Source organism: Protopterus annectens, chromosome 3.part0 (genome assembly GCF_019279795.1).
Source record: "Protopterus annectens isolate FY-2018-M chromosome 3.part0, PAN1.0, whole genome shotgun sequence".
Taxonomy (NCBI): Eukaryota; Metazoa; Chordata; order Ceratodontiformes; family Protopteridae; genus Protopterus; species Protopterus annectens.
This window is the reverse complement of record NC_056731.1, coordinates 1,892,208,446-1,892,231,970: the sequence shown is the minus strand read 5'-3', so window position 1 is coordinate 1,892,231,970 and position 23,525 is coordinate 1,892,208,446. Positions and strand designations below refer to the sequence as shown.

The window sequence follows — 23,525 nt, the reverse complement described above, 5'->3', positions numbered from 1 at the left end:
TGAATGACAATAAGGAAATAGCTGCAGGATAAAACTGAATTGTGGATAAATACAGAATACACTGTTATTTGGACCAGTTTTAATTCCTGTCTGATAGTGGAGTAGAAAAGGAAAATACACAATTAGGAGATGTGAATGTTGTTGTGTCACTAGTGTCTTTTGGCTTTTCCTGGTTAGGGGTCGCCACAGCGGAACTCCAGTCTGCTAAAGATTGGTAGTTGATTTTTACGTGCCGAGTTACCAGCCCTGATGCACAACCTTCAACGAAGGTACGCCCATTCACGCATGTCTCCACACTGAAGATGGTATAGCTGAGAATTGAACCAGACAGCAACACACAACCGCAGCACCACCACCACGGTCTAATTAGGAGGTGTGAATATTAGTCATTAATAAATATAAGCATATTACACAAGTGAAACAGTCTCTGCCAAAGTGACCTCCTCCAGCATATTACTACCCCTCCTCCCATTCTGCCCTAACTGAGGTGGGTTCATAGGTTCATAACTAGGCTATCTGCCCTAGGGCATTTATAAGCCTAGCCAGAATGTGTTTGGCTTTCACCACCCATTTTAAATTTATTTTGCTATGCCCTTTTTCGAGGTTAGTATACTGTGCCTCTGTCTAACAGTGACACAGAAATGATACCAGGGGTAAACCTACGATCGCCCATCCACTCATCAAGATTCCTCTTGAAGAGAGTCAATGAGGGACTCTGCCTAACCTGGACTGGGATTTTATTCCAGAGTGAAGGGAGCCTCTGGGTTATGAATTTGTCCCTCCAGCATGTCCTATTTATTTCAGTGCTGAGGTTCAAGTCTCTCGAGTGCGTAGCTCGATGGGATTTGGATTTTCTGAGGTGCAGCATGTCCATTAATTCGGGTTGGACATAGCTTTATCGTCAGGCACAGATTGCCTCTGAACAGGCGGTATGCCACTGAGTAGCGCTGGAGTTTCTTTAACCGGGCAGCATATGGCATCTGTTTGAGCCCTTTGATCCTCTTGGTGAGGTACTTTTGGGGTCTTTCCAATTGCTGCAGGTGTCTGGTAAGGTCCATCCCAAAAGGGGCATTGTACTCAATTATGGGCCTGGTGAGGGTAAGATGCTACTCAAGGGCAGGGTCATACCGGCCTGGTCTACATGCTCAGAGAGCTCCTTTATGTCTCTTTTCATGTAGTCCAGGGAGGTACGTCTCAGGTCATTCACACCAGCATGGACAATGACTGAGTCATATTTGTACTTGCCTTGCAGTGACCTGAGTGCTTGTGTTGTGGCGGATCCTAGCGCCCGACAGGCTGCTCACCGTGACCCTCTCCTTGTTCAGCCTGGTGAGCGGGACATCAGTGTGCCTGACGATAGTCACCTATTACAAGTGTATCAGGTGTGTTGTTTAGTCTTAAGGGCTGTGACTGCTCGGTACACTGGCTTTGTGAGCTATGTGTTGCACGTGTTTTGTTTTGGGGTAGCGGTTGCTTGGGTGTCTGCTTTGGAGGTGTCTGCTGCTTAGGCAGATAAAATATCAGGACATTTGCCATTTTTTTTAATTTTTGTCAGGACACAACTGCCCAAAGAGGGACTGTCCCTCGCAAAGTGGGACAGGTGGTAACCCTAATTGAACTATGCTGACTCATTTGTAAAATTACTTGGTAATTATACAGTCTGAATAATTCATTACAATATTTCAGTTTGTTATACTGTTCCATTGGTTATTCGTCAGTGCTGTCTATACTAGGCAAAATGACTCAAAAGAAAGGGGTGTTAAAATCTGTAGTCTAGTGAACGTCCATCAAACTAATATGAAGCGGAGGTCAATATGTATATATAATTATTATATATTGAATTGATTGTGGCCTTTCCCAGTAGGTATCTGTCTGTTAACTGACTATGTAAGCTAGTCTGTGAACATCTCAATGCATTCGTGCTTGAAGTGTTTGAAGCATTCCTGAATTTCACAATTGCCTGTTGCAATTACTGAAGTAAGCATCACGAGTGCAAATTACATACAAAACAAGGCATTATGACAAAAATACTTTTGTCTTAATTAAATAAACAAACCAGCCACAATTAAAAGGTTTTTAAATATATTTAATAATAAACAATAAAAAGAATAAGACAATATTCAATAACTCAATGAATAAAGTGACACAGTTCAGAATTGCAGGAAATACATTGCAGGACAATCTCAAAATACAGAAAACATCTACTAATCTTGCTATATTGCAATCTGTCCCTAGAAGAGGTTACTTATCTCTCAGAAATGTGCCTAAGGCCCCTGGCCTAAGCCCTGGAACTGGAAGTCATAAAACAGTAGTAAACAGTTTTACATTTGAAACCTGTCATTTTGTCTGTTTCCACACAAAAGATTAAAAAGAACTTCTGGCTGCAGTGTAGACATCCTGTCTTGTTGATGAGATAACACAGTCGTAAAACAATTCACTTCATTTGTTACCTAGCTGCTAACATTTGGCAAAACTCCTTCTCTTTCAATACAGACAGTTATAAAACAATTCACTTCTGTTCTTACTGTTGTCAAATTTAACTCTTTATGTTCCAACTTCTACCTTACAGCACACATCTGCATGCCATAGGTACAGTTACAATACACACATCTCTGTTCTTTCCCAGCAGGGTACACTGGTTACATTCTTGAAGCTCAGTACAGAACATACAGTTCAACACACACTTCTGCACCAATAGTTTAACATACACATATGTATAGTGTTTTTTTTACATTTGTAAGACAAGCATAGGAAGCATATTAGTATTCAAAATGACACACAGAATTATGTACATTGTACAAAATAACATCTAGCTGGGCTGGCAGCCTCACAACCGCTTTACCCAAAACTAAAGGGATGATGATGCATTTGTTGGCATTTGGCTTGCGGTCATGTGTATGGCACCAGTCATTTGTTTGGGTGAGACCCTCTTATTCAGAATTGTTTTATTAAGTCAGTGATGTGAATTCTTTACTTAAGGGGACATATGGAAAAGGCACGGAATGTAGCATAAGCAGAAGGCCAGTACAGATGGACACTGAAGTACTAAGCTAGTGTAAGGGGACATATGGAAAAGGCAGGGAATGTAAAATACACAGAAGGCCAGAACAGAGGGACACTGACGTACTAAGCTAGTGTGAGGGGACATATGGAAAAGGTAGGGAATGTAGCATAAGCAGAAGGCCAGTACAGAGGGACACTGATGTACTAAGCTAGTGTGAGGGGACATATGGAAAAGGCAGGGAATGTAGCATAAGCAAAAGGCCAGTACAGAGGGACACTGATGTACTAAGCTAGTGTGAGGGGACATATGGAAAAGGCAGGGAATGTAGCATAAGCAGAAGGCCAGTACAGAGGGACACTGAAGTACTAAGCTAGTGTAAGGGGACATATAGAAAAGGCAGGGAATGTAACATAAGCAGAAGGCCAGTACAGAGGGACACTGATGTACTAAGCTAGTGTGAGGGGACATATGGAAAAGGCAGGGAATGTAGCATAAGCAAAAGGCCAGTACAGAGGGACACTGAAGTACTAAGCTAGTGTGAGGGGACATATGGAAAAGGCAGGGAATGTAGCATAAGCAGAAGGCCAGTACAGAGGGACACTGAAGGACTAAGCTAGTGTGAGGGGACATATGAAAAAGGCAGGGAATGTAGCATAAGCAGAAGGCCAGTACAGAGGGGAAACTGAAGTACTAAGCTAGATGGAAGAGAATAGTCATTGCAAATTTGTTGGCTTAATGTTGTGGATTGTAATACTGTAGGGCTGCTAATGTTGACATTTTACCTACTTTGGACGGCTGGAGTGGTTTTCGCAGTGTGAATTGGTAGTACAGTAGTAGTGAATTAATGACAGTGTCCGTGTGTGCCAGTTTTTCATTGCAAGTGAATGACTTTTCTTGGGTAGCATGCAAAGTACACAGTATTTAACTTGAAACTTGATGGTACAGCTCTGATTATGTCATTGAAAGCTGCCATTCTTGTAGCAGTAAGAAACTGTTGATTACATGCAGCTAACTGCTAACCATACATGTTCATAGCTCTATCGCAGTCCATCTGAATTTCATGAATTATGAAGAACTTTTCAAAATGCCCAGTATTACTGGCACAGAGTACAGACCAACAGTCACAGTAAATGTGATGTGCTTTATGCGTAATGGGTGTAAGACTAATGGCATTAGTACTACAAATGAAACAAAGTGCCTCACTGGCCCTCATATGTAATCTGCCCAACAGGATGGGTAACTGTAAATTCACCCCAGGGATATTTTTGTGTTATTTTGCAGATGTGAAATGATCCCTTGAACACCATTAACATATACTACTACAAGTATGGATAGTTTTAATTTTTATTTCCTTATTTTTAATGTAAATTGTTAGCCATTGTTTTAAAAATTATATAACTAGGAATAAAGTAGTTAAGTTACTCCTCTTTTACTTTTCAGATGGCTTCTACATCTGGTCAAACCAAAACCGTGAAACGCAAGATAGCGGACGAAAGAAGAGTATTTCAGGAAAAATGGACCGATGAGTACTTCTTTGTTGAATCTCATAACAAAGTGCCTTGTGTGCAGAGAAGTGGTATCCGTTTTCAAGGACTACAATTTAAAAAGGCATTATATTCAAACGCACCCCAAATTAAGTGAATTGCAAGGCGTGTCCCGTCAACAGAAAATATCAGAATTAAAAAAAAGTCTTACATTTCAACAACAGCTGTTTCGAAAATCAGCTACTCAACCGGATTCTTTACTGAAGGCAAGTTATGTTGTAGCAAATTTAATTGCGAAAAAATCCAAGCCATTTGCCGATGGTGAATTTGTTAAAGAATGCCTTGAAAGTGTAGCAGACATAATTTGCCCTGAAAAAAAATCAGAATTTTCTAAAATCAGTTTATCACACCAGACAATCGCAAGGCGTGTGGAAGATATAGCCAAATCTATTGAAAATACGTTGGAATCGTGTGCAACTTTCAAGTATTACTCCATAGCTTTGGATGACAGCACTGATATTACAGATACGGCACAACTTGCCATATTTATTCGTGGTGTTGACAACGATTTCAATATTACTGAAGAACTGGCCTGTATGGTTCCACTGAAAGACACAACGAAGTCTGCTGATCTGTACAAGGCAGTAAAAGAAACACTGGCAAGATTTTCCTTGACCATCACAAACCTGTCTGGCATAGTAACTGATGGTGCTCCAGCTATGGTTGGAAAGAGGGAAGGACTAACAACACTGATGGAAGAAGATGCAAAACAGATCAGTAATGTGCGTTTCATGAAGTACCACTGCATTATACATCAAGAAAATTTGTCTGCACAGACTTTAAAAATGGAAAATGTTATGAATGTTGTTGTTAAAACAATAAATTTCATAAGATCCAGAGGATTAAATCACCGCCAGTTTCAGGAGTTTGACTACTTTGGAATCTACCTATGGAGACATCTTGTACTTTACTGCAGTGAGGTGGTTAAGTCGTGGAAAAATGCTGAAACGCTTCTATGACTTACGACATGAAATAAAGTCCTTTATGGAGTTAAAAGGAAAGCCTGTACCTGAATTTGAAAGTGCAAGCTGGATGGCTGATTTAGCCTTCTTAGTAGACATCACTGCTCATTTAAACGACCTGAACTTGCGCCTCCAAGGGGAAAATCTATTAATAAATGACATGTTTCAAACAGTGACTGCATTTGAAATGAAACTTAAATTGTGGCACAGTCAGATTAAGAACAATAGCTTCATTCACTTTGCAACACTGTCTGAGCAAAGCCAAGCAAATACTGAAAAATATGTGGCATTACTTAATAGTTTAGCACAGGAGTTTGAGAGCAGATTTCAAGATTTTAGAAAACACCAACAACAGTTCAGTATATTTGCTACCCCATTCTCAGTTGACATCGACATGTTGCCTGCAAACCTGCAACTGGAATGCATAGAATTGCAGTCAGATATGCAACTTAAAGAAAAATTTCTGCAAGCATCTTTATTTGACTTTTATAAGTTATACCTACCCAAAGAAAAATATCCATCACTTCACGAACACGCCCTGTTCATGACATCTCTTATGGGGAGTACATACATTTGCGAGCAGTTTTTCTCGTATGAAGCATACAAAAAATAAAATCAGAACAAAAATTTCAGATGAGCATCTTGAAAATACTCTGCGCATCGCCACTACATCTATCAAACCTGATATAGACGCACTGGTATCAAAAAGACAAGCTCAGTCTTCACATTAAAAAGGTTATGCTCATAATGTTTGTCTAGTCTACTACACAAAAGAACAATCCTGACTTGACAGCCTGAACCTCCTGATATGGACACTTAAGTATAACAAGAACTAGGACCAATAAGTTTGAAATCTGCAAAGGTCTGTGCCTGGCTGCACCCTTTTGAACTGATTTCACAAACAGTGCCACTACTATTTTATTATAAAGTCACTTATTTGTTTAAATGTGAGAAATGCAGATTGGAGAGGCAACTGCAAAACAGCATGTGTGAGTTTACCTTGTGAAACTGGAGTGTGTTTTGGCATACTACCATGTTCTTTGTGTCTCCACAGTAAGTGGGTGAACCAAAGTTAAATGTGTTGTACCATCTGTTAGTGACAGCGAAACAAATGTAAAAATAAAAATTGTTCATTTTTTAAGAAGTAAAAGTGTCATCATTCCTGATATTGCCAGTGCCATACTTCAGAGACAGATTGCAAAGCTAGAAACAGAAGAATACATGAGCGCTTTGGACAACATATGGCCATTAAGGACATGATGGAAGACATGGAAACCAGCAAAATCACAGGTATGATCTCATACAAATTGAAAGGTTTGTACCTGTTAATTCTTTTTACAAATAAACTTTACTAAGATGTTAGAATGGATTTAACTGTTTTTTAAATAATTAGAAAGAGATATTGAAGTTTAGGTGAAATATTATGCATTTATTAATTTATTTATATTATTTATTAATTTATTTATTCACAGTAACCTACAATACAGCCACATTAGTCCACATAAAGCAGCGTTTTTTTTCGCTTTCGCTCTTCAGTTAATGTGAGACCTTTTTTTTTTTTTTTTTTTTTGCTCTTCAGTTAATGTGAGACCTTTTTTTTTTTTTTTTTTTTTTGGTCCTCACCTGCCGTTTGCCCCCAGACCATTTTTGTTAACCCAATGCGGCCCTTGCAACTGAAAAGGTTGGACACCCCTGATATATACTATTTTGTGATTCCACCAAAAGTTTTTTCATCAACTTTCTCTCTTCCAGGTATGTGTCCAGAAATACAGGAGTTGCAGACATTGCTGTTAAACATTGCACACATAGTCAGAGGAGGTTAGAAAAGATTGGGAAGAGAGATTCTGAAGTCAACCAACAAAGGAACAATGGGAGGACATCTGTATGGTTCCCAAGTACGTAATCAAGTCCAGAAGGTTTAGGATTTTTGCTTGGAAAGGTTTGAAAAGGTACGTATATACACTAAACATGAGTTGGCAGATTTTAAAAATGCAATAATCAAACCAGTCCTGTTGCAGTCTTCTTTGGAGAGCTCCAGTTTTGTTTAAATTTCAAAAATTTCCTACAGAATACCTCACCAGAAAAGCTGGGGAACAAATGATTTTTACTATGTAAATGATTCTTTTGAGATAGTATGTCTGGGCAGTTCAAATCCTAAGACCTTGCTAAGTTTAATGTTACTGGCTGAAAAAAAGCAATTACTCAAAAAATAGAAATCAAAATCTAAACCAAATATAACTTAAGTATTGAATATTGTAAAGGGATAATATAAATTTAAGTGGGATCTTCAGAAAAAGGAACACATTACATACAAATGGATTTTGTGTGAAAAATACATGCAGATTACTTGGAAGGAGTGAAACTTAAGGGAAGGTCGGTATTAAGCAATTTATCTAATGATGAAGTAAGAATTGGAGTCCGATCATAAGCAGTAGCCCAGGTCGTAAGAATGACCCCTCCGGTGATGGGGGGAACAAACAAGCAAATTCAGAAATTCTCACATACCCCATGTTCAGGGTTAAGCTTAAAAGAGGATGAGGACCACCTCAGGTACTTCAGCGTATTTGACTGCTTGGACTCCATCGTAGAAATGTTCTTAAGAACTTTTTCACAGATGAGAAACTCCAGGTGAAACAAAAAGCTACTCCAAACGAAGTTTCAGCAATAGATCTTTCCACCAACGAAGACTAACCTATGAACCGCTGAACGAACAACTAGCATAGCTGGACAGCTGGTCCCATACTCTTAGTGAACTACTTGCTCTCTTTCTTTTTATAAATTGAATAAAGCAAAATAAAAAAAACTAGACTAAATTAACAAACCTTGCTCCCACAGGTACATCAAAATGGAGGGGTCAGTGAAAGCCTGATACATCGGAGCTGTCACGGGACTCTGTTCACAAGACCTCCACTATACGACCGCCCCAAGGTGGTCCTCATCCTCTTGTAGGCTTAACTCTCAACATGGGGGTAAGTGAGAATTTCTGAATTTGCTAATGTTGAAGTAAGTGAAAATTGTTAAAATGCATACTACAAGAAAATAAACTAAAGAAATGTTAGTATGTTTTCTTTTCTATTACTACAGATGCATTTTTAAATGTCACATTTAAAAAGATCGTACAAGGCTACCACAGAATTGTGGTAACTGTACTACTTCCTTTAATAATCCAGAAATATCCATAAATCTGTAAAGACTGAGGCTTGATGTATTCACGGCGTCAAGAAATTAAAGACCTCTTTCTTATTTCCAAGAATGTTTTTTATTTTTTTTTTTAACAAGAGTAATAACAGTAACATGTTTACAATCAAAATTGAAAAAATAACAAGAATACACTTCCATATACATTCAGGAAATCTAAAACTTTTTAGTAATGATTGTAACTTTTCCCAAGCAAGTAATTTGTGTGTTAAATCTTTGTTTTAATTTTTAAGCTAGATATTTCTTTTTCACATAGATTCGTGGCTAAATAAATTCATTTCTGAAAGACATAGGAGAGTTAGTTTTCCAATTTTTTGTCACAAACTTTCTTGGAACTGCAAGTATTGACCAAAGTAGGTGTGTTTGAGATCTGGGTGTTAAAGGCCTTTGCTGATGCATACCACTCTTTACAGTAGGCTCAGTAGTTTCCTGCAATCTAATGCCAGTAGTAATCATCTAAATGAGGATTGCAAAATTCAAAAAAACTATTATCTTGGATATCGCATTTATGTAGCCTTGCAAATGGCACTGAAGAAATTAATACTGGCACAATAATTCTAGGCAATTGACTGGCCGGCACCTTTGGGACATTCTCAATTATTAAACATCAGAAAGGCAGGATTCTGCAATGTTTACCATTGCAAGGTCCAAGAAAAACATGCACAAGTTGCCATCTGGAATAAGGTCCCAAAGAAGAAATCAATAGCCAGTGACCAAAGTTAAGGTAAAATTGTACACCAAACAGGCATAAAAAGCAGTCATTAACAGCTAGGTACCAAATGTACTGTCTATAGTTCAAGTGAAATCCAAACAGAGGGGCAATGAACTAAAAACAATCTTTGACCCCTCTGAATCTATTTTTTGCCAGATATAAAAACAGGCATCTTGCATGTCAAGACAGCATACACCCAGTAAATCTTAAGCAAAAACAGAATGATTAACTGTAGTTTAAGCATCAGAAATCTCAGTCTTACGAATCATTTGGCGTACAAGACACTCCACCAGGTCTGCTGCCTAAAATCCTTTCTTAGATTACAAGAACCAGAAGTGATATCTACACTTTAGGGGGGTATTGACACAAGTTGAAAGGGACTATTTTGTAAGTGTACTAGACCCTCTACCTCTATATATGCTCTCCACACAATGGTGGTACAGGGATGAAAACAAGAGGACTAGGTCATTGTCCAAATTCCATGATGTATCCCACTCAGCAACAGTTCTAACACCCACCTGTCTACTTTGAGACTTATCCATCACAACCTAGTAAAATCCTTGCTGCAAGACAGAAAATGAAACTACATAACTATCTGCAATTTTGTTTCGAACTTACTGCATTGTGACTGCACTGAGATTATAGTCTGCATCTACTATGTTTGCCTTTCGGCTTTTCCTGGTTAGCGGTCGCCACAGCGGAACTCCGGTCCACTAATGATTGGCAGTAGGTTTTTACAGTGCAGAGTTGCCAGCTCGATGCCCAACTTTCAAAGGCATGCCCATTCACGCATGTCTTTCGAAATGCCACTCGACCGCGGGGAGGACATGCAGACTCCACAGAGAAGGCACTCTCCGCACTCCAGCAGAGAATCGAACAGGAGAACCTCTTGCTGTGAGGGAACAATGCTACCGCTGCACCACCGCGGATCCAATCTGCATCTACTACATTACTTGTAAATAAGCTACCATGTCATGGCTGAAAATGGACTAGGGTCCAGTTCACCTAAATTAAGAAAAGTCATCAGCACAACACACATCTTTGTGGAATGGAAGAGGTAAATCGGGGCAGCATTCACTCAACCTATGGTGTTCTTGCTGCATCTTTGCCTTGCAGCATCTGTACAAAAGGAGGCAAAACTACTCCAAGATAAATCTAGATACTGTTCAAGTTATCCGCCATGGTAAAACTAAAGCACCTATACGGTGCAGTAGTTTCTTAACTGTTAATTATGCATTCATGAATGCTGTGGGAGTGACATTTGTTGGCAGGGTATACAAAGCTACAGTGATGCCTGCCATTCACAGCAAGAGAGATATTAACTGCAGATGGATGCGAGTTACACCAGATTTACATAAACTTCTCTAGTGATGTTACAGCACAGGGATATTCTGCTGAAGTACATAATGGCATGAAATTTCCCCAGAGATAGACCCTGTGGTTCACATATGTAGTATGCTGATGAGGACAAGCATTATGTGTAGTGTCAAGTGTGCTGCTGTGAACTGCTGCTTTTCAGAGATATGAATTGCAATTGTCCATGGTAACATTCACACAACCCATTTTCTTTCATGCCACATTGGAAGACCTAGTGTACTAGGCTCTCTTGTGCCTGGGATGGAGGAATACTATAGCATAACAGCAGAGCATAACATATAAGCAAAAGTCAGTGCAATTAGCTTCCATATTTCTTGACATGAAAGCCTTCGACATAGTGTCCCACCAGCTGCTTCTTAATAAATTATCTTCCTATGGCCTTAGCTTATCCTCACTAACCTGGTTACATAGCTATCTTTCCTACCATCAAAAAGCTATTTGGGACACCTCATTCTCCCCATTCATCCCCATCTCTGTGGGAGTCCCTCAAGGTTCCATTCTGGGTCCACTTCTCTATCATTTTCACTAATAACCTCTGTAAAGCAACCCATTATGCCACCATAGTACAGTATGCTGACAATTCTACCCTCATCTGTTCTGCTCCCACCACCCTAGAACTCCAATCAAGAATGCAATCAGCTTTTCAGGATATTGAACCCTACACCTCTCTCATCAACTCATTTTAAATCCCAACAAAACCAAGCTTATAGTATTTAGTAATAAAAAAATACAAAACATCACAACTCCCTCTATCCATCACCTCCTCAAACGGTACTAAAATTGCCCCCACCAACCACACAAAACTCTTAGGTATTACCATTGATGAAAACCTTAAATTTGATATACATATTGCCCAAACCATCAAAAAAGTACACATCAAATTAGGTAGCCCATATAGAGCTAAACCATTCCTAACACCCAATGCCTGGCTTGCCACAGCATGCACACACCTCCTAAGTACCCTTCCTTATGGTTCCATTGTCTTCACTATCTCTGGAAATCTGACCTCAATAAATTGGAATCATGCTACCACAAAATTGCAAAATTTGTCACCAACCTCCCACACATCCCACCACTGCTCATCTCTTTCAGCTTTAAACTGGCTAGAGCTACCAAACCTTCACAATCATCTAGCCTTAGTCCACAAAATAATCTACCAACCCAGTAACTGCCCTGCAATATCCTCCTTCGTTCAACCTAACCCCAACTGTCGAACTCTCAGATATTCCAGCAAACCCCCACTAAAAGTATTCAACTTCCACAACCAACACGGCGACTCCCTCTATTCCCACCATATAGCCAAACTCTGGAATTCCCTACCAGAAACTATAAGGAACACACCCTCACATGATCAATTCAAATCTCTACTAAAACATCACCTTAGCAGTCACTGGTTATGCTCCTGTCACTCCCCAGGTTAAACCCACACTCCTTTCCTGTTACCTTCTCTCCACAGTCTCATCACCAGCTGCTTTTTGCTATATTAGTACCACATTGTCTGTTTACCATCCCAGTAGCTCACTCAACTCCCAGCTATACTTTACTCTCAAGCTTCTGAGTTATTGTGGACTGGACGGTTTCTATCTGTAGGTCTGCTCCAGTTCCCACTATCCTGTATTTTTTACTGCAGCCTCGACATTTGTAATTTAGACTTGCGTATGCAATGTTCTTGTTTTAATATTGTAAACATGCATTGTTATTTGCCTGCTGATGTTTTTGAATGCAACTGTTTCTTTCCTCAATACTATAATCGTGCATTTGTATTTTTTGTCAATGTTTGAATGTAAAAACTGCCTGATTTTATATTTCTGTGGTGCTTTTCTCCCCAGGCCTCCACTGAAAACGGGCCTTTGGTCCATTCCCAGTCAAAATGTAATAAATTATTACGTTGCCTATCACCACTACACTGTGGTCTGCTATCAGTCTTTTCCAGCGATTTCCATTTTCCCTCCATAGTCATGCCCAAAGACGAGTTCACCACCATAATATGAGGGGGTCTGGTGTTGTGTGAGCTCTACTGACAGAAGTTAACTGGGATCACTGTGTAGTAGCAAGAAAAGTTTGAGGCAGCAAATCTGCCTGCACCATCCATTGCCTGCAGGAATTTTCCAGTAGAGCAAGGGAGTTGTGTTGGCAGAACTATTACACTGTGCAGCATTACACATGTCAAACACAAATAAGAAAGTCAATCACACTGCTCACAAGTGCCACAACATATGGAGATATGCAACTCTCCTACAAGGTTACCCCACTGGGACCAGCCAGTCTGCAGATGTTGCTGATTTTGTGATTCATATACTGGGGGTCATTTACTTTTGTACTCTGTGCATGGAGTACATTTTTTTACACAGGTGGGTAAGCTTTTTCCCCATTTTGTAAGAATGCTTATAAATAAGCAGAGGGCTACTGCACAACAAACTAAGGTGTATAAGCCCTACTCTGTGACAAATAAGGTTTGTAAATGCCCTACAATGACAATAGGGAACACATGGGCAGTTAAGTGTTCGGCACAACACAAAATAGTCATACATTAGTATTTAAAGGAAGGCAGAAACGTTTAAAACTTGTAGCTTGCAAGTAAATGTTTGCACAAAAACTGCACCACACTATTATGGCCACAATTCAAGAATAAGTTTATGTTAGATCTGTAAATAATAGCATTAAATAATGGTGAATGGTGAACAGTATAGCATGGTGTCACAGATGGGAGGTATTCTTACTTTACATCCATTATGCATGGTTTACTGCACAACTAGTTTAAAGTTATTATTTAGCATACATTTCATTGTTCTGTAATCATGTTCAAAGTAGCAGCAGCATTTGGAAGATATTTCTACAGTGTCAAACTCTGCTGCCAATACCATGCATCTATCGGGTAGCTATAATTACAATTTTTTCCCTGCCTCGGCTGTACAACACATTAGCTTTGTAATTCAATGCGACTTAAAAGTTTCTTTTTTTTTTTTTATTATGAGATAACCAGTACAAAGTTCAAGCTACATAATGACATTTTTCTATGTAACATTTTCGAGTAGACCTTAGTTAAAAATATCAATGCTCAGTGTAAACACTATTTTAGTAATGGTGTGTGTTGAAACTCCACTGATCATCAGAAATGGGAGAGAAAATAAACCACACAATAACTGATATGCCACTGAAGTGAATGTTCGAAAAATCACTTAAAACTGGCTGAGGTTGTTGTTGTTGGTCTTTTGGCTTTTCCCAGTAAGGGGTCACCACAGCGGAACTTCGGTCTGCTAAAGATTGGCAGTAGATTTTTACAAAACGCTGAGATGCCAGCTCAACGCCCAACCTTCAACGAAGGCACACCCATTTACGCACACACGTCTTTCGAACGCTACCCAACTGCAGGAAGGACATGCAGACTCCACACAGAAGGCACTCCCAAGCCCAGCCGAGAATCGAACGGGAGAACCTCTTGCTGTGAGGTAACAACGCTAAAATAATAAAACCATGACCATTCAGCAACTGGGTCAACCACACAAAAGGAAATAATCTGTAAAGCAGAGTGTGACGGCTAACCATCTGGACAACTGAAGTCAAAACACAGGCCAGATACATTTCCTACCATTTATACCTCAGGCAGAGAGACTAGAAAATGTTTCTCAATTTTCTTGTAAATGTGTTCAACACAGTAATTACAATTTTTCTTTTCTTCAAATAACTTCTCACCTTCCTTTTGGTGGTGCTTCTATCAGCAATTGTACAATACTGTTTTCCTTAAACTGCCCAAGGAGTTTTTACTTGTACCACTCTCTAATTCACAGTGACTGAGTGGGTCTTAGGACATTACAGCTCTTTAAGCTTCTACTGATGAAAAAAATAAATAGTTTCTTATAGGCTTTTCCTCTCCACCTTTTGACTTCAGGATAAAACATGTGCATGAGGGGTCATGTCCTTAGAGGAACCAACCTAGCAAAGCCCACAAACAAATGTTTCAAAATGAATGATGCTCATTATGAGCGCCTTGTGGAAACAATTAGGAGACATAGAGAAAAGGATACTTTGGAAAAGTGCAGTAACTAGGTCAAAATGCTGCAGAATGCATGTCAAAGTTTGGTTCCAGGCACTGGAAAAGAACTAAAGAATTTGCATAAGTAAAGCTGTATATGTAGACACAGAGAGCTTAATGATGTTCACAAAGGACTGTGATGAGCAAAGACTACAGGAAAATACTCAGCTGGACATGCTGCACTGGAAAGGTTTTAATTCTGCTGCAAGAGACAAATCAAATTATTTACTATAGTATACATCATCAAATATCCTATCAAAGATTCTTGACACGTCTTACTTGTATCTCATCTTTTCTTCCATATCCTGTGAAGGTTCTTCTGTAATAAATGTAACCATATCTTCCATGTTCTGTGGTCTTATCAAAACTTCAACAAGTTTACGATTCTGTGCTTTACATTCTAATACTACATCCTCTTCATCCATTAACTCTGTCAGTGTTACATCTTCTTTCACTAAAAGTGTGTTTATATGAGACGAAGGTGTGTGAAGATCAAATCTCCAAAACATAGTGCCCTATCAAAAAGGAAAAGAAACAGCATATTAAACAGTGCTAGAGTTCCTTTAGTATCGTTTTACTACAGTAAACTATCAAAATAAGAGCAGGTTCTCTCTGTACCAATCAGACAGACATCTCAGTCATAATTGACAACTGCTGACTATAGGGGCTTCTACAAGTGAGACAGTATGATTTTACAAGAAACCTCTACATTGAAACTGAACACACTTTTTTTCATTAAAAAATAAAAACAGGTAGTTATGTACTCACCATAACGATCGATGTATGTGGACCATCTCGCCTCACATTCTTTACTCACGGGTTCGGAGCAGAGAATCGGCTCAGACTCGGCCAACTTATTTCTCTAGCACGAAGTCTCTAATTGGCTGGGCTAACCCGGTATCCCAAGATGCACCTCGCCCTAGCCCCAGATCTAGTTTGCAGCCATTCCAGTCACACCCCACACACAACCGCCATTGGAAGGAGCTCCAGCCAGAAAGGAAAGAAAAAACAACTGACACTGAAGGGTTCTCAGAGCCAATTTTCCTCCAAATCCTACAGGTAGGGGGCAGGTGGGAGGGTACGTAAGAATGTGAGGCGAGATGGACCACATACATTGATCGTTATGATGAGTACATAACTACCCGATGTTATGTGGTCCTATCTCGCCTACATTCTTTACTCATGGGACAGCGTCCCCAGCACATTTATCCAGGGCGGCTCATAGGAAAATACTCTTGAGAACCATGGAACCAAAGGAAGCCCGACCCCTAGAAGCCACGTCCAAATTGTAATGAGTAATAAAGGTGTGCGGAGAGGCCCAGGTGGCCGCAGCACAAATATCATTAATGAAAGCCTGGCATGGTAAGCTATTGATGTAGACACTGCCCTGGTAGAGTGAGCTTTGACGGGAAAAGGTAAATTTCTGCCTGCTGACGAATAAAGGAAATACCATCTTTAATCCATTTAGAAATTGTGCTCTTGGAAATAGGACAACCTGTTCTGTTTTCTGAGAAGGACACAAACAGTTGATCAGACTTCCTAATATGCTTAGTCCTGTGTAAGCAGAATCTTAGTTGCCTGTGCACATCCAACTGGTGAAATCTAAACTCTGCTTTATTGGAAAAGTTTGGAAAGAACACTGGTAACTCAATAGACTGATGAAGATTAACGGTGGATGACACCTTCGGAAGGAAGGACGGGTTAAGTCTCAGGGAAACTCTGTCCTTATGAAAGGTCAAATACGAAGGTTTAATGGACAAAGCTTGAATCTCTGATACTCTTCGGGCCGATGTAATGGCTATTAGGAAAGCCATCTTCCAAGATAGAAATTTTAATTCACAGGTGGCAGCCGGTTCAAAGGGCGGTGAAGTGATAGCTTGTAACACAAGGTTTAGATCCCATGGCATGACAGGTTCTGAAACAGGAGGGCGAAGTAACCAGGCGCCTTTCAAGAAGGCCTTACAAAGTTTACGGCCCATAAGAAAAGGCTCGTAAGATGTATGAAAATTGGAAATTGCAGCCAGCTGCACCTTAATGGTAGCAGGCGCGGAGCCCTGTCGGAAAAGCATGGCTAAAAAATCTAAGACCGACGGAATTGGGGCTGTGAAGGGGTCCAAACCTTGGGCCTGAGCCCAAATGGAGAATCTCTTCCATTTGCTGGAATAAATCCTTCTGGTGGAAGACTTATGAGAAGACAAGACGTGTACCACCTCAGGTGAAAAGGAATGTCGTCTAACTAGTGATGGAAGTGGAGCAGCCAGGCTGTCAACCTGAGGGTTCGCAGGGAGGAATGGAGCTGTCCTGACATGTGAATCAGTAGGTCTGGCACTGGGTCCAGGGTCCAAGGACCATCCACTGCGTACTGCTGAAGAAAAGGGAACCATACTTGTCAAGGCCAATGTGGAGTAATTAGAATCATCCTGCTTCCCAAGGATATGGCTTTCTGAATCACTCTTGGTAACAGAGAAAATGGAGGGAAAGCATAGATCAGACCGGAGGGCCAATCGTGGACTAGAGCGTCCCTGAGGGACTCCCCCTGTGGGGGGATCAGTGTTAAGTACTTGCTGCATTTGGCATTGAGAGGGATGGCGAAGAGACTGCAGCAAGGCTGACCCCACCTGTTGAAAATCGGAACCGTCACTCGGTTGTTCAGGGACCACTCGCAAGGCATCAGAATAGCTCTGCTCAGCCTGTCCGCTGTCACGTTGGTCTTTCCCAGAATGTGCGCTGCCACTAAAACCCGTTGGGAAGACACTGCCCAATGCCACACTCGCATGGCCTCTCTGCAGAGGGGATAAGACTTGGTTCCCCCCTGCTTGTTCGGGTACCACACCATGGACAAGCTGTCCAAGTGAAATGCAATCGTTCCCAGAGAAAGAGAGCTTTGGAGTGCCCGCAACACTAGTAACAACGCTCTCATCTCTAGAATATTGATGTGTAGGTGTACCTCGTGATCTTGCCACGTGCCTTGGAGCGTCCTGCCAAAATAATGCCTACCCACCCCATCTGGGAGGCGTCTGTAGTCACCGTGGCCACTGGAGACATAGGAATCAAGCACCTCCCCTTGTCCAGATTGGTGGAACATAGTCACCAGCGGAGGTCCTGTTTGCACCGTTCCGTGAGAAGTATCAAGTGGGAAAGAGGAAGTTTCTGAAAGGACCATTGGGATGAAAGGAGCCACTGTAGGATCCGCATGTGTAACCTGGCTAGAGGCACAGCATGATGGTGGCAGCCATGGATCCCAGGAGCTAGAGAACTAACCTGGCCTGAACTCTCTTGAGGGGCAACAATGTGTGAATCTGAGACTGCAGCACTCGTCCTCTCTTGTGGCAGAAAGGCCCGCATTTGACTAGAGTCTAGCTCTGCGCCTATAAAAACAACACGCTGTGAGGGCAGCAAGGCAGACTTTTCCCAGTTCAAGGTAATTCCTAGTTGTTGACAAAGTGTAATGGTAGCCTCCCTGGCTTAAATGAGGAGATGCCTGGTGGGGGCGGTGAGAAGCCAGTCGTCCAGATATGGAAACACCTGGAATCCCCGATGTCTCAGGTGAGCAGTCACCACTGCCAAACACTTGGTAAACACCCTGGGGGCTGTGGTGAGACCAAAGGGCAGGGCACGAAACTTGAAGCGACTGGCTCCCAACCGGAAGCGTAAGTGACTCCTGGATGCCTTGTCCATCTTGATGTGGTAGTAGGCATCCTTGAGATCGATGGAGCACATCCATACTCCTTTTTCCAGCAAGGGAAAAATGGACTGAAGAGTGACCATTCGGAATTTGGACTTCAGAACGTAGTGATTCAATCGGCTGAGATCCAGAATGGGCTTCAGGTCACCCTGTTCTTTTCGGCACCAAAAAGAGTCTCGAGTAAGTTCATGATCCAATATGGTCTGAGGGGACTGGTTGGATGACTCCTTTTTCTAGCAGCTTTGAAACTTCTAGTGCTGCTTGATCCCATTGACTGGGTGGAACGTCCGGGATTCTTTTGACTGGAGGGGGTGTTGATAAAAAGGGGATAGTGTAACCTCCGGTAACTATTCGAAGCACCCAAAGATCCTGGGTGATGCTTTCCCAGGCTTCCGGATGCAACGAAATTCAGCCCCCGACTGGCTCCAGAACAGCACAGTCGGGCAGCACCTCAGGAACGCTGAAAGGAAGACCCGCGAAAGGAATCACAGTCTCCTGAGTTGCGGGGGCCTCCTCTGCCTCTAGGACGGTGTCTTCCAGAATTTCCTCCTCCTCTGCCTCTGGAGGGTGACTCGCCTTGAGCGGCAGGGAAAGACTTCTGTGACTTCTTGAACCACATTTTCCCTCCTCCCTGAACCTTGGGGTAGGGCCTAGAAAGGAGAGAGAAATCGGGCCCCTACGGCAGATAGGGTCTTCCCCTCCTGTTCGCATCTGGTGAGGGTGTCTTTTACTTTGGTCCCGAAGAGTGAGGACCCATCAAAGGGGGCGTCAGTGAAGGAAGACTTAAAGGCCTCCGCGAAGTGGCACAGGCACATCCAGGCTTGCCTTCTGAGAGCTACACCGGAGCTAGCTGCCCTACTCGCCCCTTCGGCTGCATAGGATATGAGCCTCATGGACGAGTTGACAATGGAACTGAGGGTAGACAACTGGGTGTTAACAGTCTGCCCTACCGCCTCAGGCATGTTACCCGTCAGAGTGTCTCCTAGCTCCTTAAGGAGATCTCTCTGGAGCAGAGTAAAATGACAAAGATAATTCAGCGACAGCAAAGTAAAGGTCGCTTAAGACAGGGTACGCTTCCCGTACTGGTCCATACTCCTGGACTCCTTGTTAGGAGGATGGACGGAAGAAGAAGCCTCTGCAACTTCCTGCTGAGTGGCTGCCGCCGCCACCACTAAGGCATCTACGGAAACCCCTTTGGACAGAAACTCTTTCCCCGGGGGTGCAGAAAGAAACTTATTTGGACATCTGGGCACCGGTTCCACAGAATCAGGGGTCTCCCACACCCTTTGACAAATCAAATCCAGAAGTTCATCGAAGGGTGGAGACACCCAGGAGGTAGAGGGTTGAGCTCCGAAGGCCTTGAGGAATACAGACTCCTCCTCAGAGGGGGTCTTGGACTGCCAGTCGCCTCTCTGCCTCAAGATCTCCAGGATGTCAGAGAAAGACAACGGAGGACGACTTAGGAGACCCCTCTGACTCCTCGAGGTCGCTATCGGAAGTGAGGGACTCGTCCTGGGAGTCTATGTGCTTCCTCTTGCACAACTTCTTTCTAGGGGGCTCCTCAGGCACCGACACCGAGGGGCCCTCAGAAAGTTGGGGACCGCTCATGGGGGCATCCTCCAACCTTCGGGCTTCGCCATCCACGGATATGGGGGTGTCAGAGGCTCTAGCCGGGGTGTAGGGGGGAAGGAGTGACTGGATCCGGGTCATGTAACTGATGATCTGGCCAGTGCGCGCCTCATGGCCTCAAAGGCAGGTCCCCCCCAAATCCAAGGACCGACCGAGACCACAACCGGAGTCGGGGTTCCCCAAGCCAATGCACCGAGAGGGAGGCTCGGAACCGACAAGAGTACCGTGGTATCCCCCTTTGGTTGGACCAGAGTACCGAAACCAGAGGATGGAACCGACATGGTTGGAGCAGACATCGGCTCCGATAAACTCGCAAGGGGTATCGGAGCAGACACGAGAAAATCACTCTGCACGGAGCACTCCGGCTCAGATGAGACAGGGGTACTCTGAGGAGGAATCATTGGTACAAGAATAGGGACTGGGTCGGAGCCGAGAACAATTTTGCTAACAATGGCGACTGCAGGAGCCTCTGGACCACCCTATCCACATCCAAATCAGACAGCCTAGAGGACTTGGAGGAAATAGGAGATCGGGATATCCTACCCGGAGACTCATGCCTAACACTGGGTGACCAGCTCCGAATAGGCTCCAATAATATCGGGGCCGAGGTCAACTCCAGTACAACAAATGCCTCCTGCGGCCCCGAGGACAAGGGAGCCGAGGAGGCAGTATTCACTTTCGAAACCTCCTCCGGGGGCTCCGATGAGACAGATGGAGCCGGAGATCTTTTCTTGGCCTTGGAAGTCTTAGACTTAGTACTAGAAGAAGAGTCTAAGGACTCCTCTAAAGAAGGCTTAACCAGGCCCTTCAAAATCAGCTTATTTTTTCTTTCCTGCAGTACCCTCGGGCTGAAAGCGTGGTAAAAACTGCAGGACTCTTGCAGGTGAATGGCACCAAGACAATAAACGCAGATAGAATGCCCATCTGTAATGGACATCTTGAAGACACATTTTGAGCATTTTTTTAAACCCAGAGGGTTTATGCTCTTTCTGCTCTTTAGACATAGTAGTTCACAGCACCCACCCAACCGACAAAAGACACAAGAGGAAGGCGGGAAAAAAACAAACTACGAACAACCAAGGAAACTCTAATTTAAACATTTCTTTGGTGCAGCAAGGAAATTAACTATCGACCAAACAAAACACAAGTTTACACAAAAAACAACACACGAGAGGACTAGGTCCTCTAATTTAAACGGGCCTAGCCCGCCAAAACAGAGGGATACCACAAAAAAAAAACACTACTTGCTTACACAGTACACTCACAATGAAAAACTAGCTATTAAAATAGCTTTTTACAAGAAACAGACTGCTAAAGATTTATGAAAAGTTTTGAAAAAAGGGTATTTAGCCACAGCCAAGCAAGACCACATCCTAACTCTACGAGCGGCAAACGAGATCTGGGGCTAGGGCGAGGTGCATCTTGGGATACTGGGTTAGCCCAGCCAATTAGAGACTTTGTGCTAGAAAAATAAGATGGCCGGGTTGGAGCCGAACCCGTGAGTAAAGAATGTAGGCGAGATAGGACCACATAACATCATTTGTTTCTTATTCACTTTACATTCAGAGCTATTTTAGTGCAAGTTTCTCTAAGTGCTTCTTACTATATTTTTTCCAACTACATAAAATGGGGTCAATGTTCAGCCATAACATCAATCTTACATCAAAAACGGCTATTAAATCGAACATTAAATATAGAATGCTACTTTTACTCAGTCACATCTTTGAAAATAAAACCATCGAATGGTTATACTTGGCCAACATGAAGGAAACGCAATGAAATTACCAGTAACTTAGCTGTAAGAAAACCTGCCCTTTCCCCAATTTAGTGCAACCTCAGAGTTGGTATACATAACTAGCGGGTGGTATGGGGGGGTGTAGTCCCCCATAACAGAAGGATTCGGTGAACATCAGGCACTAATGTGCGGGAGGAAGGGCAGGTTTTCTTGTAGTCAAGTTATCGGTAAGTAAGTAGTATGTTGTAGTTCCTTTATGTTGGCCAGCTATGGCCATTTGATGGTTTTAGATATGACTGTTCGGTAAAAGTAAAGTTAGATAAACAGCCATTTGATTAAACATTTATTCGATGGCTGAACATAGACCCCATAAAATGATAGTTATGGGCCTGTCATGGCCTTATTTACCACTTTTCTTCAAGTTTCAAGAATCTGTTGCAAGTTACTTTCATACAGTCCTCCTATCATTAAGGTAGAATGGCAATAATGGGAATCATGGGCATGCTATACAGCTTTTAGAAAATTACTTTTTTTTTTTTTTTTAAAAGCCCGCATTACCCTGGTATACAATGCTCAGAGTTGCTACAATATTTACAATAACTGCAAATCCTCAGCCAGACATATTAGCTGAACTGCAGTTTAAGGCCAAGATGCACTTTCAAGAACTGATGGAACCTCTCACACATTCCTCATCAGGTGTCAAAGCTGTCAGTTTAAACCAGGTACTATAACAGACACTTGTTACTTCAAAGAACTTGCAAAGGACAATTTTTATTTATTCTTTGTTGACTGGGTTAGTCCCACTAGGCTAGTGGTCTCTGAGGTGACATTTACACTATGAGAAAATGTGGCCAGGGCAATGGAGATCACCTACTTTTCTCAACAGGTGCCGAGGATCTTTCACATCCATTTGATCTACCTCCAATGCAGGCAGATGGTACCTTAATTTAATATATCATCCTGAGGATGGCACACACAGGGATGTAACACTCCTCCCTGCAGTGTCAAAAATCTAGTCAATTGGAATTACACTAGAACCAACAGCATTCTGCTCTTCCAGCGACAAAGGTGTATGCTACCAGATACGCCACTGACACTGCTTTTTGCAAACTACTTCTACTACTCACCAGTGTATGTAGTGGAAACAGGTGCTTCATCATCCTGGGCATTGCAGAAATATTCTGTATTTGCTCAAAAGCAACACACCTTTATAACTCCTGTTAGGTTATCGCTACCCCCTACGATGCAGCACAGTTCTGCTTTTACAAAAAAGTTAGAATTCCTCCTGCATTACATTTTCCCAGTTATGTTGCTGCAGTGCTAACCCCCTTGAGCTGTTATAGAACTGTAGCACACTTACAGTTCATTAAAACCATAATCAGAAGTAGATGACTCTCTTTCAACATTTAAAATTTATTTTTTTGGGAACTCTAGTTTTTCAGATGATGAGAATGGCTTGCAGAATGAGAGGCTTATGTAACCCCTCCCAAAAGTGCAGTCATATTTATATTTCTCTCCTCAGCATAAGGTGAAGTAAAATTAATGCTGTCATGGATATGTAGTGTATATGGTAGTTCCTGGTACTCAACAAGATGCGTGTTGCTACAAATATATGAAGGCAACATTAAAACAATCACAGAGCTAAA

The 23,525-nt window shown here is 42.1% G+C and overlaps 1 protein-coding gene across 1 annotated transcript in view; it reads right to left on the bottom strand.

Annotated features, from left to right (window-relative positions):
- PPP6R3 (protein phosphatase 6 regulatory subunit 3) overlaps positions 1–23,525 on the bottom strand; it is a 3,115,682-nt gene that overhangs the window by 2,763,545 nt on the left and 328,612 nt on the right. The window contains exon 3 of the mRNA XM_044065977.1: positions 15,110–15,345. Coding sequence (XP_043921912.1) covers positions 15,110–15,339 — 230 coding nt within the window. The 5' untranslated portion in view covers positions 15,340–15,345. The remainder of the gene's footprint in view (positions 1–15,109; positions 15,346–23,525) is intronic.